The sequence below is a fragment of the Hyperoodon ampullatus genome (assembly GCF_949752795.1).
Source record: "Hyperoodon ampullatus genome assembly, contig: scaffold_408, whole genome shotgun sequence".
Classification (NCBI taxonomy): Eukaryota; Metazoa; Chordata; class Mammalia; order Artiodactyla; family Ziphiidae; genus Hyperoodon; species Hyperoodon ampullatus.
The window spans coordinates 107,902-125,581 of NW_027640598.1; the positions used below are offsets into that span (position 1 = coordinate 107,902).

Sequence of the window (17,680 nt, forward strand, 5' to 3'; positions counted from 1 at the left end):
TTTTTGGGGACCTAGTGATTGCATTAGCTTACAGTGGGGATTGGGAAACTATGGTCCACGAGCCAGTTTCTGTATGACCTGCAAGCTAAGAATGTTTTACATAGTCGAATGGTTAAAAAAATCCAAAGAAGAATCGTATTTCCTGGCATGTGAAAATTATTTGAAATTCACATGTCCCTGTCCGTATATAAAGTTTTATTGGAAGAGAGCCATGCTGTGTCAGTGGCAGCTTTTGCTCTACAATGCAGATATGAATAGCACCATCGGAAACTGAAAGGCCTGCAAAGCCTCATATATTTGTCATCTGGCCCTTTCAAGGAAAAGTTTTTTGAGCTCTGGCTTAGAGCAAGTATCCTTAAAGCAAATGCACAGTAACAGCGGTAAGTTGATGACAGTTCCGCTCGCTAAGCCTGGGAAGAAAAGTTACTGTAGTTACTTGCCACTTCACTGTAGGGTCCTTCCTCAGTAGTCCACTCATTCATCGTGCTCTCGGTCAAGTGTGGGAATTGACTAACAGACTACCATTCGCCATCACGATAGCTCAAGTCACCAGGTCTAGAGCTTGATTTATTTATTTTTATGCTCTTATATTTTATTATAAATCAATACTTATTAATATTTTATTTGTTTTTACACTGATCAAATGCAACTTTCGTGTATGTTCAGATATTTCAAGATCCAAGGGATCTGTTGATCAATTAGCCACCTTCAAAGATTGCTGTAGGTCAAACCAATGTGACTACCCTTCCAGCCTTGCTGCTTATTAAGGTAAACAGCACCCACCTTGAGGCAGGAGGTTAAGTGTTCCTACTGGGCCTGCAACTCCAGGACCACAACATCCCCACTGAAATGAGGGGATCTCCCATCTCATCTGTGGCCTACACAAGTCAGCCACTTGAGAACACTTCGAAGATGAAGATGCCCTCCGCACTAATGTGTTTCTCAGTGCTGTGGGGAAGGGAGCCTCCTCTGAGTCCCTAACAGCATCTGTTTGGACCACGGACACATTGACTTCAAAGGCATTTCATTCAAGTGACCACAGGCGACAACTCCTGCAACTGTTTCACCATTGTGTGCCATGGGACACCAATATTTCATCCTCTAATGTCAGTTGGATCCTTACCGTCTTCAGATGCACCTAAGCCGAATAACTTTTCTCAGATTCCCACTTCCTCCAGGGCTCTTGGCTTGAACCAATTTTGGTGTCAAGGACTCTATCAATCAAAGTTCCCACTTGCCTATGCCAGCTATTCATTCTAATAGCTATTTCATAAAAATAAGATGTTGTTAATAAAATATATTACATAGCTGACAAAAACTCTGTGAGGGCCAGAAAAGCCGGCTTGGATGCTCTGCAGCCAGGGGATGTCCACTCACGCTTTGGGACTGCTATAGCTGAAACACCACAGCTGCCTGTGTGCTAACTGACATGTATGCATTCCAGACACTCTGCTGTGATTGCTCCATAAGAACCAGAGACCCCTCCCATCATACACAGTTGACCATGTCACTGAGCCATACGTGGCTCCCATGTCATTCAGTTACGCCTCCAAGTCTCAGGCTGGTGCATATGCTTGACACAACCGAGATCCCATTTAGAACCCGAGCTGTAAGGAGTTCTGGTTAATGTGTACACACACACACACACACACACACACACACACACACACACACTGGTTTCATGTCTTTAGCTTTTTGTTCACTAAAGAACAGGAAAGCATATGTGTGTTCATGTATGTCTGAAGAGTTGCCAGTGGAATCCGTTTCATAGTTGGCTTTATAGAACATTAAAATTTTGGCTTCTGTAAATGATATATTCAGAATTAAAATGGTACTTTCTATTTGTTACAATTAATTTGTGTATATTAGTCTTATACTCAACAAACTTATTAATCTCTATCATTAATCTTAATTTCCTTAGCCTCTCTTGAATTTACATGAAGGTAACTATGTTATCTTGACAGCTTTATTTTCCCTTGTACACATTTATTAATTCACATGTGTATAAATGCATATATACATTCTGGCTCACTGTACTGCCTAAGAGATGTAGTATGATGCTAAAACAAAATGGTCATGTAAGTCATCTTTGTCTCCCTTCTGATTTTAAAGGGAATGCTTCCAACGTTTCGCTCTTAAGTATGATGTCTGATGCAGTTTACTATTTTTTAAATATTTGTTGTCAGTCTAAAGAAACATCTTTCAATTTATGAATTGCTGAGAATTCCTGTTATTGTCAGTTTTACTGCTGATTGGTTGTTTCAAGTTTTGTAGGCCTTTTTTTTACTGAATATTTTTTGATAATCCTCCTTTCCTCCTTCCTTTATTTCACTAATGGGCTAAATTATCTTCACAGATCTCCTAATGTTAAACCAATGTGGCATGCTTGGGGTTAAACACGACTTTGTCATACTGTGTTTCCTGTCTTAGCCGTGGCAGGATTTAGCTTGCTATTAATTTATGTATACTTTTTGCATTTGTGTAACTATCTGAGATTGGCTAATAATTTTGCCTTCTCGTGTGTTCTTTGTCAAGAATACTTTTAATAATATTAAGATTTTCTGTTTCTTTAGCATGGAAAATCATGTTTTTCTCTGGGATTTATCTGTTTTCTCTAAATTTTAAATTTATCAGCATATCTGTCCATAACACTGTTGTATCTTTTGAATCTTTGCTGAAACTGAAAGTGTGACAGCTTTTCTCATTTCAGAGTGGCTTCTCCGTGCCTTATCTCTAATTTTCTTGACCCTTGTTGCCAAATGTGTCCTTATTTTCTTATCTCTCTAAAGTGCTTGCAGCTAGCATTTTTTTGTTGTTGTTGAACTCTGTCATATCTGTTATCAGTTCCATTAATTTCTGTTCTTATTTTTATTATTTTTCCTTGACAAGAGTGGAAAGACATGAGATTAATTTTTATAAAGTAAATGATCCAAGAACAGGCTTTTCATGTACCATGAAGTTTTATTTTCTAATTTTTATGTTTGAATATAATGAACACACAAATATCCAATCCATTCATCTGTTTGGAAGAGGCCCGCAGCTTTGCAATGCTGCCACTGCCACCACGTCTATTCAGTTCACCTGTTGGCACATCAGATGATTAAGGAAGAGGGAACTGGAGCACTGAAGTAATAGGATCTCTACTATAAGTACAGCTGACCCTGGAACAACAGGGTTTGAACTGCGTGGGTCTGCTTATACATGCATTTTTTTTCAACAAATGTATAAAAAATACATGTGTAGAACATCGTGTACAAGACAGGTATTGAAGTGGATAGCCTATACTTACACAGGCAGAAGGTGAGGGATATTTAATAAAAAATTAATGATGTGTTAGTTTTCTTACAGTTTTATAACTTTGCTTTCAAGGAAATACATACCCGTACAGTACGTCTTTATCTCTCTCTGTCTCTCTCTGTCTCTGTCTCTCTCATAAATGGAGAAACTACGCATCAGACTATCACCACCACAGGTATGTGTTTTTTTTAGTATAACAATGTTTCCATGCTGTATTATGAATATGACTGTGATACTGTATGCCATAAAAGTTTTATAATGATTCATTCATTAGTGTACGGTTTGGCTACCATGAAGAAATGGTATCCATCACACTAGACAACCATAAAGCAATCATATTGCTGCTTCTTCGTTAGCAATGCAAGAATCCCTATACCTGTTAAAAATATGAATTTCTTTTTCACACAGTCTTTCTACTTTTGCTGTCTAGTGTTAGTAGTACATATAACATCTACCATGTTTTGTATCATATAAGACAGTATTGATGTAGGTACTGACGGACAGATGATTCATTTTGTAAGCAGATGATGCAAACTTTCGGTATCAATAAATACAGTACAGTACTGTAAATGTATTTTCTCTCCCTTACGATTTTCTTAATAACATTTTCTTTCCTCTGGCTTACTTTATTGCAAGAATACACTATATAACACATATAACACACAAAATATGTGTTAATCCACTGTTTATGTTATCAGGAAGGCTTCCAGTCAAGAGTAGGCTATTAGTAGTTATGTTTTGGGGGGACTCAAAAGTTATCTGCAGACTTTTGACTGTGCAGGGGGTCGGCGTCCCCAACTCCCGCATTGTTCAGGGGTCAAGAATATATATGTATTTCATTTAAGAGAATAGCATACAATATAGAAAAGAGTATGTAAACAACCTCGACTTTGAAAACATACCTGTCTGGATTCAAATCCTGCTCTGTCCCTTACTGCCCATGTGACTTTACACAAGTGCTCAATCTCTCTGCGTTTCAGTTGCATCATGCAGCAGTCAGTGGTCCTGATTGCCAAGTGTTTCCACTTCTCCCCTGTTCCAGGCCCCTGGCAGAACTGCACTTCTTGATTTATCCCCTTTGTTTGGGTGGGGCCATAAATGTGACTAGTTCTGGCTAATGGGTTTGAGTGATATGTGAAATAATTCTGGGCCACAACATATGGTTGTTGGTGTGAGACCTCCCTCCAGGCCCAGGGCCCTCTTTCCCTCAGGCACAGTGATTGACAACTTTCTAGATGGTGGCTGCTCTGTCGGGTTCAGTCTCCACGTCATTCCAGTAAGAAGAGATCAGATCTCCAACATCCACCATCTTGTGATGGACGTGCACCTGCCATGGACATGTAGTGAGAGTGAGGAATAAGCCAGTGAGATTTGGGGATTGTCTATGACCACAGCATAGCTCAGCCTCTCCTGACTCACGTGTCTCATCTGCCAACTGAAATAACACCCTCTCAGGATTTTTCTGAGGGTGAAATGACTTAACTTACATGACGAGGTTATCACAGTGCTTGACATATAATGGGGACTCAAAACATGGGAGCTTTAATTATTACATAATAATAAAAGTGTTTTGGAAGAGTGTGTGATATTTGTATAAAATGAGAGGTATGGTGTCTGCTCGTCCTGACAGGTAAGTTGTACTTTGTTTTCCAGAGGGGCGCACTGTATTTATTGCTATAGATAAGACTGCTTAATGATTTGCACTTATGCACTTCTCTTTGCCACCACGCTATCAGACATATGTTTAGAAATTGAGGTTACCACTGAAGAAGAAAAGGTGAATAGATTTAAGCAGAAGAGACTGGCTGATGAGATAAGATAAAATGCATTTCAGAGCAATAATAATTTCTTAAAGAGAAGAAGAATAGATTATAATAATTATAAAAATACATTCTCTTGCTCTTAGTAAGCAAAGGCACAACGTTTTAAAGTGGTAGGAAATTTAGTGTGGACAGGTCTTCACAGAAAATTTTCTGGGAACACTCGCTCTTCAGATGCTCTGTGGAAAAATGTATCATCCCCGCATAAGTTGGGGAAACTATCCCTCCCTTTGACATTCATATTGCATATTACCATATTATCTAAAAAACATCCTACAGTATGGAAATTCATTTACCTCTAGTCTTGTATGTTCCACACGTGTCTGACGTGGAGTCCAATTTCGTTGGCTGTGTTTTATTGTGGCCCTAGTGTTTTGCAGAACAAGCTTGGAAATGCTGAAGTGAGAGAAAAATTAAGTGGATTATTTAAGCATCATGTAATATAAATTATCACAAGTGACAATATTCTTGAGCCAAGTATCAAGAAGTATTTCTACCCCATAAATGTAAAAAGTATCCCGCTATCTTTTCAACTTGACTCATTCAATACCACTTTCATGACGGACCAGGACCCTGCTGCTGAGAGGTGACATCCAAGTCCATGAACACAAGCCACCCCGTCCACGGCTGCCCCACCCACCCAGGCCAGGCAATCCTCCTTCTCCACTTCACTCTCTACCAGAAGCTGCTCCCGTAAGTCCAGGTTCAGGTCGCTCACACCCACAGGCTTTCTCTGCCATCTGTACAACAGTTAGGCCGTGTCCAGAAGCACTTTCCCGCCCCCACCTCCGTCCAACACTCTCTCTCGGGCCCTCGGCTCTTTGCCGGACTTCGGTCTGAAGTTGCTTGGGCGCCTCTAAAAGCCCAGTTCCCTGAGTAAACTTCTAGTACCGGTGGGGGCACCTCCTACCCGAGTACCACCCACCGCAGCAGGATATTAAAGTTGGTGGAAAGGTTGGGATCTGAGCCAGAGTCTTCTCAAAGTCCTCCCTCAGCCAGAGCGACCACCACAGGTCTAAAGGTCTTCTGTACCTATGGGACTGACTCTTCTGGAGGTTGAGCCGAACTGCAGTTCAATAGACCCTCCCAACTCTTAAAGGGCAGACCCTCCTGCACGACCGTAGGTGATCACATGATGTCGGAGACCACCTGAACCACCGATATGAGGAGCCCTCAATCTTCACGTGACTGAGGGGGCTGAGTCTCACGTGACCACATGCTGGCACATGACCATAAGATCCACTTTACCAACAGCGGTCCAGAAGCTGCAGAGCTCAGATGAGTGGAAGAACCTTGGGTGCCACGTGTGGTAGGAGCCACACTGTTGCCCATACATGGATCTACAGCGTTTAGTATCCCACAAACTTCACGTGATGATATTGCTGAACTTGACATGTACCATGCTGAGAAGGGTACCAGAGCATAGCATCCACATAACCCTAAGCAGTAGATCACATCAAGGGCTGAGGCTACCACATGCTGGTAGCTAGACAGGGTCACATGAGAGAAGGAGCCATGTGACACACAAGGTTTAGGAGTCTACCATGCTCTAGTGACTTGAAGGGCTGGATCTACCACAGGGTAATGGTGGCAACAGGCCCAAAGATCCCACATGCCTTTTGGGTTTAAGAGCCCAGGGTTCTGACTGGACAAGAAGGGCTTGGCCTGTCAGGTAGCTATTGTCCACAGGATGGCAGCATCCACATGACCCGCACCCTTAGGTACCCACAATGCTCATGTACCTGGGAGGGCTGAGTCAGCTTTCTGACAGTAGAGAGAGTCCAATGACATTCGGGTTCTACTTGATCTGCATGTTTCAGGGGAACATTACCTTTGGGAGAACAGGAGATCTGAGACTGCCCACATTCCTCATCTCCTCCATGATGTTGGTGCCTCCGAGTGACCTTCTAAGCACACAAGATTGGGCTTTACCTACACCCACCCCTCTCTAATGTGTTAATTTTATGTGCTTTTCTCCCCCCGTTAGCACACGAAATTTAACACATAACAAATTAACACATAAGGATGAAATAAGTCCTCCCCAAAACCACAATCCTGGACATGCTGTAGAAACTACTGTTAAGAGCCTAAGCAGTGGGTACAGGTAAGTGCTGTTGGCTTCAGTTTCATGCAGGTCTAAAGGAAATTAAAGCAAATCTAATGAGTTGTAGTTTTTAATTTCGGAGGAATAGTATATAGTGATGACTGCAGGCCATGCACTTGAGAAGGATAACTCATTTAAGAGAGGTAACTCTATAGATTACGTACTGTTACAGAATTTCACAGATGTGAACACTGAAGTCCAGAGGTATGAAATTGATCAATTGACTAAGAGGTCATGGATATTGCAGGTGGCATACCAAGAGTGGCCCACAGGCCGTCTGACTCCACACTCTGTGTTCTGCTCACACACCAGGGTCCTCACCGGAAGGTAACATTGGGTTCAGCCTTACTAATTCACAAAATCTGGGAAATCAGCCCCAGTTACTGAAAAGTTGAGATCATGAAAGATCTCTTTGGGATGCCACGCTAATTAGACCCAGTCAAATTTGAGTCTATTTCATGGCCTCTATTTAAGGTTTGTGTATAGATATAAACGTATCTCTACTATGTGGAATATGTGTATATGAGTGGTTTATGAATTGCTTGATGATAGCTGAAAACATTTCCTTCTTTTAAATAAACCTTGAAAAGGAAGTATCATAAAGTTTGAACTACAACAATTACAAATGAATGGAATCTGAATTCATTAGATTTTACAGTGTACATTCTGTCTGTCTCTCCCCAGAAAGAAGAGAGAAAAGAGTAGGAGGATATATATTGTAGGGGTTTTTTATTGCAAATCCAGGAACACCTATTTTGCTGATTTGTGTGGGAAACTGCAGGATCATCATCAGTATGTCCAAGATAAGTGTGATCTGATATTTCTTGTTTGCTGGCCTTGGTAAACAATGCTTTATACTGTTCAGATTATTTTTCTAGGTTCCTGCAATGTGGCATGGCTGCATAAATGAGCTGAAGAAAATGCAACAGATCAAATTTTCCACTGTGGTTAAAGTTGAGGTATTTAGAAAAGACAAGAGACTCTGTGGTTCTAGGCCTACTGAAAAATGTCCTAGTTTGGGGTATAGAACAGTAAGAGAAGACAGTTATTCGTGCAGGTCACTGTGTCCCATGTAACTGTGGAGAATTATTTGTGGGACACATAAATTCAGGAGACAAAAAAGGAGGCATATCTTTATTTAAAATAGAGCCTATTATGAAACTTTAGGCTGGATTTAGGAAACATCTCCATGTAGTCATAGGATGGAATCTGACACCAAGACCTGATATAGTTGTTATAATTAGATACAGATGAGCAGATCAACAGTGCAAGATGCAGAACAATTTTATCGAGCCTAACTATGGTCACCTGATGGTGATTGGGGTCAACTTTTTTGACCAAAATACCAATTCTGTCCTCCTCATTATCCCTCTTACATCAGATTCTGCTCCTGTCAGACCCGATAACTCAAATCAATCATTCTTTCTCTGAGATGACGATCAGGAGTTCCTCAGGACGTTTTGAAAACATTTAGTTATATCAGTGGGGCCCTGTCACCACCCTCTACTATATATCGCTGGGGCAGGGAAGAAACTCTATGGTTAAAGATCTGTGTATCTGGGGTCCAGTTTAGGCATTACATTTATCAGGCACTGTGTTTAGGCAGCATGATAAACCATTTCTCTTGCATGTGATTTGGCAGGATTTCACGGGAACAAATTTTCCTTCTTTTATCTTTTTGTTTTGAGGTGGTCACTTTGGAAGTTGGTGCCAGTGGTTTTAGGAGGAGGAGTGGCTTTATGTAACACAGAGAAGTGGGAAAGGGGAGCAAGAGAACAGTTGTGATGCTGTTTCCCTAAAGGAAAATACTCAAATTCTTCTGGTTCTAACACACTTATGTACAACTGAACTAGATGTCCTATGTGACTTTACTTTCAGAAAGCAAAGGTGACTTACCTAGCAACAGTACACAGGAGATAGCGTCAGATGGGGCTGTATCATTATGCAACTTGCATTCAGAACCTGTTTTTCGTTGTTCCTTTGTGAAATTCGTTAAGATATATGGAAGTAAGTTTACTGTCAGTGTTTTTTTTTTTTAACTTCTTTATTGGAGCACAATTGCTTTACAATGGTTTGCCAGCCTCCGCCCTACAAGAAAGTGAACGAGCCACATATACACACGTTCCCATATCTCCTCCCTCTTGCATTTCCCTCCCTCCCACCCTCCCTATCCCACACCTCCAGGCGGTCACAAAGCACGGAGCTGATCTCCCTGTGCTATGCAGCTGCTTCCCACTTTCTATCTCTTTTACGTTTGGTAGTGTATATATGTCCATGCCACGCTCTCACTTTGTCACAGCTTACCCTTCCCCCTCCCCATATCTTCAAGTCCATTCTCTAGTAGGTCTGTGTCTTTATTCCCATCTTACCCCTAGATCCTTCGTGACCTTTTTTTTTTTACTTAGATTCCATATATATGTGTTAGCATACGGTATTTGTTTTACTCTTTCTGACTTACTTCACTCTGTATGACAGACTCTAGGTCCATCCACCTCGAAAGAAGAGAAACGGTTGCAGTTACTGTCCTGTGGCATAGAGTTGAATATCCCTACCCACCAACCATCACGATGTAAAATTCAACAGCCCTAGGTTGAATATAATAGGTCGAAAAGAGGCTCATCTTGTGAGGATTAGCATGTCATGGAAATAGGAAATTATATCCACAATTAAAATTTCTTCCGCGCAAAGGATGGAGAGAAGTGAGAAGACAGGGATTCTGTACAGGGTGTTTAATCATGAGCTGTGTTGTTTCTCATGATATGACTCTCCAGTACAATTTGGAAACCGCTTCCACGTAAAAACCATTGAAAATAACATTGTGGTTCATAGATTTTCATAGTACTAGTCGAGAATGAACGTTTTCCTGGGCTGCTTCTTTTTATCCAAACATTTTCCCATTCAAAACATAATTCTAGAGTGTGACGTCAGGAAATTGGCAGAATAGGAGCCTCCAAATAAACATTTTGCCTAAGCAGCCATGGGCCAGTGTGTTTTTGTGGGAGCCTCAGTATCCAGTGATGAAGCCCCAACACCCTGATCCATTAAAAAGAAATCCAAGGACAGACACGTTGAAGAGAGTAGGAAGAACAGCTTCACCCTACCAATATCAAACTTCCCCCAAGGCTACACATATCAATGCCTAGATAGATGCACTAGGCCTGCAATTCCTCCCATGGGGGTTAGTGAGAGTGTGGTGAGCACCTGAATACCCAGTGGTGCTAGCCGCTGCCCAGGAATCTCACTGCTGTCTTGCCCAAACCCAGAACCCAGAGGCGAGGAGCATGGCTGAATAGTCTTGGGATAGCAAGGAGAAGGGGAAAGGGCATGGGCTCACAGCAAACAGGGCACCAAGCTCAACAAAGGGCTGCAGTTCTTCTAACTGCCTCACAGACTGTACCCTACAAACCTCATAGGACCCATCACCTACAGAAGCCTCAATTTGCCCACGAGCACATCCAGCACTCCATGTTCCTGTCCCCCTGAGAAGTGGCATTTCATGGACACCCCTGCAGAAGGTGCACTCATGCCTCAACAGATCATGCACATCTGCATAAAGAGAACTGGCACCACTCTGCTGGATGGTGAGAACAGACATACCTTAAACACTTCAGGGTACTGAAATGGGGAAAATAAACAGGAGGCTGTCTGTCAGCATGTGTCCTGGCTTTGTGCAATTGAGAAAAGGCGTGTATCATCCAAACACTTCCTTCCCAAGATGGAACAAGAGGGGCAGAGTAGGTGAATCCACAGAAGTCCTCAGAGACGCCCCAGTATCCCTAGCTTGGCTGAGTGGTGCAGGAGTTTAAAAAAAAAAAACCTTGTTTGTGATATTTCATTATTAGTGTATACAAATGCAACAAATTCCTGTATGTTAATCTTGGATCCTGAAAGTTTGCTGAATTCATTCATTAGTTCTAATAGTTTGGGGCTGGAGGCTTTAGAAATTTCTATACAAAGTATGTCATCTGCATAGGGTAACGGTTTTACATTTTCTCTTCCAGTGTGGGTACCTTTTCTTTCTTTTTTCGTCTGATTGCTGTGGTTAGGACTTCCAATACTATGTTAAATATAACTGGTGAGAGTGGGCATCCTTGCCTTGCTCCTGAATTTAAGGGAAATTCCTTCAGCTTTTTGCCATTCACTATGATGTTCGCTGTGGGTTTGTCTTAAAAGCCCTTATCATGTTGCAACATGTTCCCTCTATACAGACTTTGTTGAGAGTTGTTGTCATGAATGGATGTTCAATTGTGTCAAAAGTTTTCCTGCGTCTATTGAGATAATCATGTGATTTTTATCTTTCAATTTGTTGCTGTGGTGTCTCACACTGATTGATTTGCAAATGTTGAATCATCCTTGTGACCCTGGAATAAATCCTACGTGATTTATGGTGTATGGTCCTTTTGATGTATTGTTGGATTTGTTTTGCTAATATTTTGTCCAGGACCTCTTCATTTGTATTCATCAAATATATTGCCCTCTCATTTCCTTTTTCTGTAGTGTCTTTGTCTGGCTTTGGTGTCATGGTATTGGTGGCCTTGTTGCATTCTTATTTTATCATGTCTTTGAAATGCCATATGTTATCATTTCAACAAAGCAACAACATATACAATTCATTTAACATGTTTGTCTTTCTAAGTCAGAAATGCAGTAGCAAACTGGAGGTATGAACAAGTTATTAACTATTTTTATTAAGTATTAATTAAGTTTTACATTATTTTCTCTGTTTTTGAAATGCAGTTTACCACTTCAACATGTAAGCAACAAGAAAAAATAATTGTAAAAAAATTTTTACTGAGTCTTTAAAATGTCTGTGTTATCATTTCAACAAGGAAACAATGTAAACATCATTCATTACTTTTACATTCTTGTTTCTTACTAAGTCTTTAAACTGCAATCTGTTTTCATTTCAACCAGGAAACACTATACACAAAATACTAATAATTTTTCCATTCTTTTCTGTTATCAGATCATTGACATTTTCTATGTTACCATTTCAACATATAAACAGTAGGAACAACCTATTAATTAACTTTACTTTCTCTCAATTAGTCTTTGGAATGCAATGTTTTATCACGTTGACATATAAACATATAAACAGGTAATTATAACATTTTTCTTACTAAGTCTTTGAAATACAATGCTATCATTTTAACACATAAGGATATAAAGAATTTAATTTACATTCTTTTACCTTTACTGTCTTTGATATGCAGTACGTTATCATTTCAACATGTAAACAATACATGTAAATTAGCAACTAGTTATTCTACATCCTTAGTTTCTTGCTAACTCGTGGATACACAGTGTGCATTCAACACCTAGTGTACATCACATTTGAGAGTAGCCAGATTTCTAGAGTTCAGAAGCCACATATGGTTAGTGTGCACCATACTGAGCAGTGCAACTCTAGTGGAAGAGCTGAGGGAGCAAATACATATGCAACAATGTGTAACATGAAGGAAATACATATGGTACCTTAAGAAAAAGCGGCAGAAGAATAAATCTACTTAAATGGGGAAGTAAGAGAAAACCTAACTGAGGAGGTAATATTTAAGCCATGAACTGAGGCCTGAGCAGCTATCCAATAGCATTAAAAGGCCAATGTTATTTGAGCAGACTATGTAAGGGGAAAAAGTGAAAAAAATACTGTGTTATGGGGGAATAAATAATTTCCCAAGTCCTCTAAGAAAGAGTAGAGAAACTGATAAATCATAGGAATGTCTACACTCTGAGTGAGATCAGGGACCTTATCTTTCTTAGCACCTGGAAAAGTACCTAAATCATAACAGATACTTGGTGAATGTGTGTGGAATAAGGAATAACTGAGCCAGGGATCTGAGACCTGGGAAATCAGGCAGCAGTATGCTGATGAGGATACCAGTAGGTGGTGGGCATAGTTTGTTTGTTTCCTTTTAGTTGCATATAGTTTCTCATAAGCCACCTGAGGTAATCAGAAACACAAGAAGACTGCAGGTCCCTAGAGGGTAAAATTGTTCAACAACTACCACCTCTAGGAAGAGTTTCAATTGATCTGACTTGTGTTAAGTGCCCATAAATGGATAAGTGAACCAATCAGTGTGGATAAGGAAATTATATACCATGACTGGGTCAGCTTACATCACATACTCAACACTGTGGTTAGAAATCCAGAAGATGTAGAAGGCAGTGCGCAAGAGATCCAGAGGACCTTTCAAATTCCTCTATTTCCTTTTAAAATTTCCTCTTTTATAGAGATCAGTTTACATATCCACTGTTCCTAACCCCAGTTTCCTAGAACATTACAACTTTACATATGTGTCTCTACAAACTTGGGCTTCAGGCAAAAAAAAGAAAAAAGTGAACGCTTTCATGGCCACACATCAGTGTTGAAACTCCTCCTTATACTGTGGAAATCACTTTGAACAAGGGACCCATTTCATGTCGTTCCGCTGTGCCCTGTGCAGCATCGCCTGCAACTGAGCCTGAACTTCAGCAAGTTTTTGTCGGTCCAAACTGTCATGAAAATTCCCTTCCTCGTAGCAATGGAGAGGGACAGGATAAATCACATACTTCAGATTCATCAAGGATGTCAAGTGCTGCAGAAGACTCTTGAGCACAGACATCGTAATGGGATTGAAGGCAAAGCTAAGGACACGGAGGTGGGTACAGTGGCTCAGGGCTGGGAGGATGGCAGAGAGAGTAGAATCAGTTATCATACAATTGTTTATCTCCAGATGTTGCAGGGTGCTTGAGACCTTCTCCAGCAGAGCCTGGAAGGGCTCATATCCTTCTGAGAAGATCATGTTGTTACTGAGACTCAGTTCCTTTAGGTGGGTGGCCTGAGAGCTCTCAGACAGGACAGTGATGTCTCTGTTAGAAAGGCTACAGTGAGGTAGATACAGTGTATCCAACTGACGTGGCACAACTCTATAGAGAGAAAAAAGTAAGGTTATTTCAGAAGAATGAGGGCAATGAGCCCCAAATTATAGGTACCTAAGGCTCTAGAATAAAGTACTGTGTTCACGGTTTGCAACAGGTGGTTAACATTGTGGACTTTGGGATTAGACTTTATAGATTTGTGACCTTGAGAAACTTACTTTACAACTCTGAGGTACCTGGTTTTAATCTTGAGAATGTGCACAGCAGTAATTATTATACAGAACTGCGGGAAAGATTAAGTGAAGAAATTGCATGCACTTAGTATATACGACATAATCAGTGTTGCATCTGATTCACTTATTTGGCGAGGATGCGTCTGGGAAAGCAGCCAACTGAGGGTTTCCTTTGACTAGTTCCCAGATGACAAGCTCTCCATTCAGGGTCTAAGGCTTGGGGGAAATACAGGAGCAAAATTATCTGGCAGTGTTAACTATTGGGGCCCATCCATGGGCATGTGCATTAGTCCTATAGCTTAATGTTTCTCCATCTGAATGCCTCCCCTTCCTCTCTAGAGAGCTGTAAAGTCCAATAGGAGAAGGACTGAGTCTTTTTCACCAATATATTTACAGACTTCTTTTAGGGTCTTCCCACGGTCACTGAATGAATGAATGAATGTATGAGCACAGCTTCCTTTTCTAACCTCATCTGCTGCTCACCATAAGGTACCCCTCTCTCCCCCGGCTAGGTTCAAACTCCCAGCAGTGCCTACACTGAGGTAAAAAGAGAAATGGGTTACAAGGAGCTTAGGAAGATCCAAGCATGGTCTCTTCTGTCTTAACAATGAGGTGCTCAAGGAACACAGGTTCCTCCCCATCGCCTCACCTGAGCAGTTTGTGCAGTTGATTTGTGAGGCAGACGAAAGACAAGCTGAGCTCCTGGAGGTTGTCCAGCCGCCCAAGGCAGAGGAGAAAAGATATGAACTTCCTTCTCGGATAAGAGTTAAAGGGGATGTTACACAGAGTAAGGCTGTTCAGGTGGATCACCCGAGGCAAAATGGTGAGGATTTCACTCAGATCAGTCTGATCTATTTCCAGGTGATCAATGCACCCCAGATCAAGAAACTGTAGGATACTTTTGTGGGCAGACATTCTATCGATTTGCAAATCTCTGCAGCAGATGTGCAAGGACCCAAAGTCCTGCTGAATTTTACTACAAAGGAAAGAGAGCAATTTCTTTGTTCTCAAGGTACCATTGAGGGAAATATCCACTAGCAATTCCATGGGTTCCTGAGCTGACTGAGGCTCAGACCCAGAATTACCAATCCCGAGGCGCCTGACACTATGCTGAGCTTCTTCTATCTTAAGGATAGAGCGCTGAGAGTATTTGCATGACTTAAAACAGAAAGGGAATGCGGTCCCAATCTCAGAGCATATTGTCTTACAGTCCGGGTCACGCCTTAAATCTAGGATCCTCAGTCTGGGCCCCCTGTAAGGAAAGGAAGAGACAGAACACATGAGAGATAGCTGATTTTAATATAATCCAGCAAGATCAATGATGAGAAGCAGGGAAGGAGCACTTTAACCCTGGTTTTCACTTCATTGCCATTCACCGAGAAGTTCTTTCCACACAAATGCAGCGTCTTTCATCCTTTCTCCACCCCCTCCTTCACCTCCAGGCTTTCCCTGTCTCAATGCCCATATTCCACTTGTGTGTAATCGCACTCAAATCCATTCATAGTATCCTCAAGCACTTCTATTCTATAATCAACTCTATAAGGCAATAGAGTCCCGAAGGTGACCCCAAGTGCTGACCGACAGCTCTGCAAAGACTGCAGTATTCACCATTGGCTACTCTTGGGAGACAGTTAGGTATTCCCCTGCCCCAGGCTACAGCATACCCTCCTGCTGACTCCCTGTGTCTCCACTCATCATAGTCTTACCAAGAGGTTGAGTTCTGGGCAGGGAGCATCTGCAGACCATCAATCATGGCTTCCAAGATCTCATAGTATGACTCCTGTGTGTACAATGACCCAATATGGAGACAGCGAAAAGGCCAAACCCTCACCATTGCCGTTAGCATTTTCTTATGCCCACCCAAGAAGGCAGCGTTGAACAATGGAACAAAGAGGTCTCTTGGGATTTCATCCAGGGCATGGATAGCTGCAGGCTCATTATTCAGCAGACTCTTTGCAGCAAGCTCAAGGAGGGTGACTGTGGTCTTTTGGTCCATCTTCAAAAACCTGCTTCAGAGTGGAGAATATTTAGAAATCCTGAGAAGATATCTATAGTCACTTGTTTGCATCCAGGGTTAGCTATGGAAAAAATACTTATTGAATAAGTATGTGGTCAATCATAGGGCCAACTCAAGTGACCTCTACTATAGGAATAGAATGAAAATGGACTTGTGTGTAATTTAATTATATATGTGTACACACACGCACGCGCGCGCACACACACACATTTACATGAGATAAAATGCCATTAGAAATCAGAGGTACATTAGCAGAAGACAATGCTTACCACCTAGCTGACTTCGTCAAATTATTTCCTCTTGAGGAACTTCAAGATGGAGGAAGAGTAAGACATGGAGATCACCTTCCTCCCCACAAATACATCAGAAATACGTGTACATGTGGAACAACTCCTACAGAACACTTACTGAACGCTGGCAGAAGTCCTCAGACCTCCCAAAAGGCAAGAAACTCCCCAAGGGCCTGGGTAGGGTAAAAGAAAAAAGAAAAAACAGAGAGAAAAGAATAGAGACAGAACCTGCACCAGTGGGAGGGAGCTGTGAAGGAGGAAAGGTTTCCACACACTAGGAAGCCCCTTCGTGGGCAGAGACTGCTGGTGGCGAGGGTGGGAGTTTCGGATCCATGGAGGAGAGCACAGCAACAGGGGTGCAGAGGAAAAAAGCGGAGAGATTCCCGCTCAGGGGGTTGGTGCCGACCAGCACTCACCACCTTGAGAGGCTTGTCTGCTCACCTGCCGGGGCGGGAGGGGGCTGTGAGCTGAGGCTCAGGCTTCGGAGTTCAGATCCCAGGGAGAGGATTGCGGATGGCTGCATGAACACAGCCTGAAGGGGTCTTGTGCGCCACGGCCAGCTGAGAGGGACTCAGGGAAAAAGTCTGGAGCTGCTGAAGAGACAAGAGACTGTTCCTTGCCTCTTTGTTTCCTGGTGCACAAGGAGAGGGATTTAGCAGCGCTGCTTAAAGGAGCTCCAGAGAAGGGGGCGAGGAAATAGTTAATCCAGTCCAGGAAGCACAGAGAGTCCCATGCAGGATAAATCCAAGGAGAAACACACCAAGACACATATTAAGCAAACTATCAAATATTAAACACAAAGAGCAAATATAAAAACCAGCAAGGGAAAAACGACAAGTAACACATAAAGGAATCCCCATAAGATAAACAGCTGATCTTCCCGCAGAAACTCTGAAAGCCAGAAGAGAGTGGCAGGACATATTTAAAGTGATGAAAGAGAAAAACCTACAACCAAAATTACTCTACCCAACAAGGATCTCATTCAGTTTTGAAGGAGAAATTAAAAGATTTACACACAAGCAAAAGCTAAGAGAATTCATCACCACCAAACCAGCTTTACA

The 17,680-nt window shown here is 41.7% G+C and overlaps 1 protein-coding gene across 1 annotated transcript; it reads right to left on the bottom strand.

Moving 5' to 3' along the window:
- Positions 1-13,613: 13,613 nt before the first annotated feature.
- LOC307070105 (melanoma antigen preferentially expressed in tumors-like) lies at positions 13,614-16,308 on the bottom strand (the record flags this gene model as incomplete). Its single annotated transcript, XM_079728691.1, has 3 exons — positions 13,614-14,127; positions 14,962-15,564; positions 16,019-16,308. The coding sequence occupies 3 exons, from the start codon at positions 16,306-16,308 to the stop codon at positions 13,614-13,616; spliced, it is 1,407 nt and encodes a 468-aa protein (XP_079584817.1).
- Positions 16,309-17,680: the final 1,372 nt, after the last annotated feature.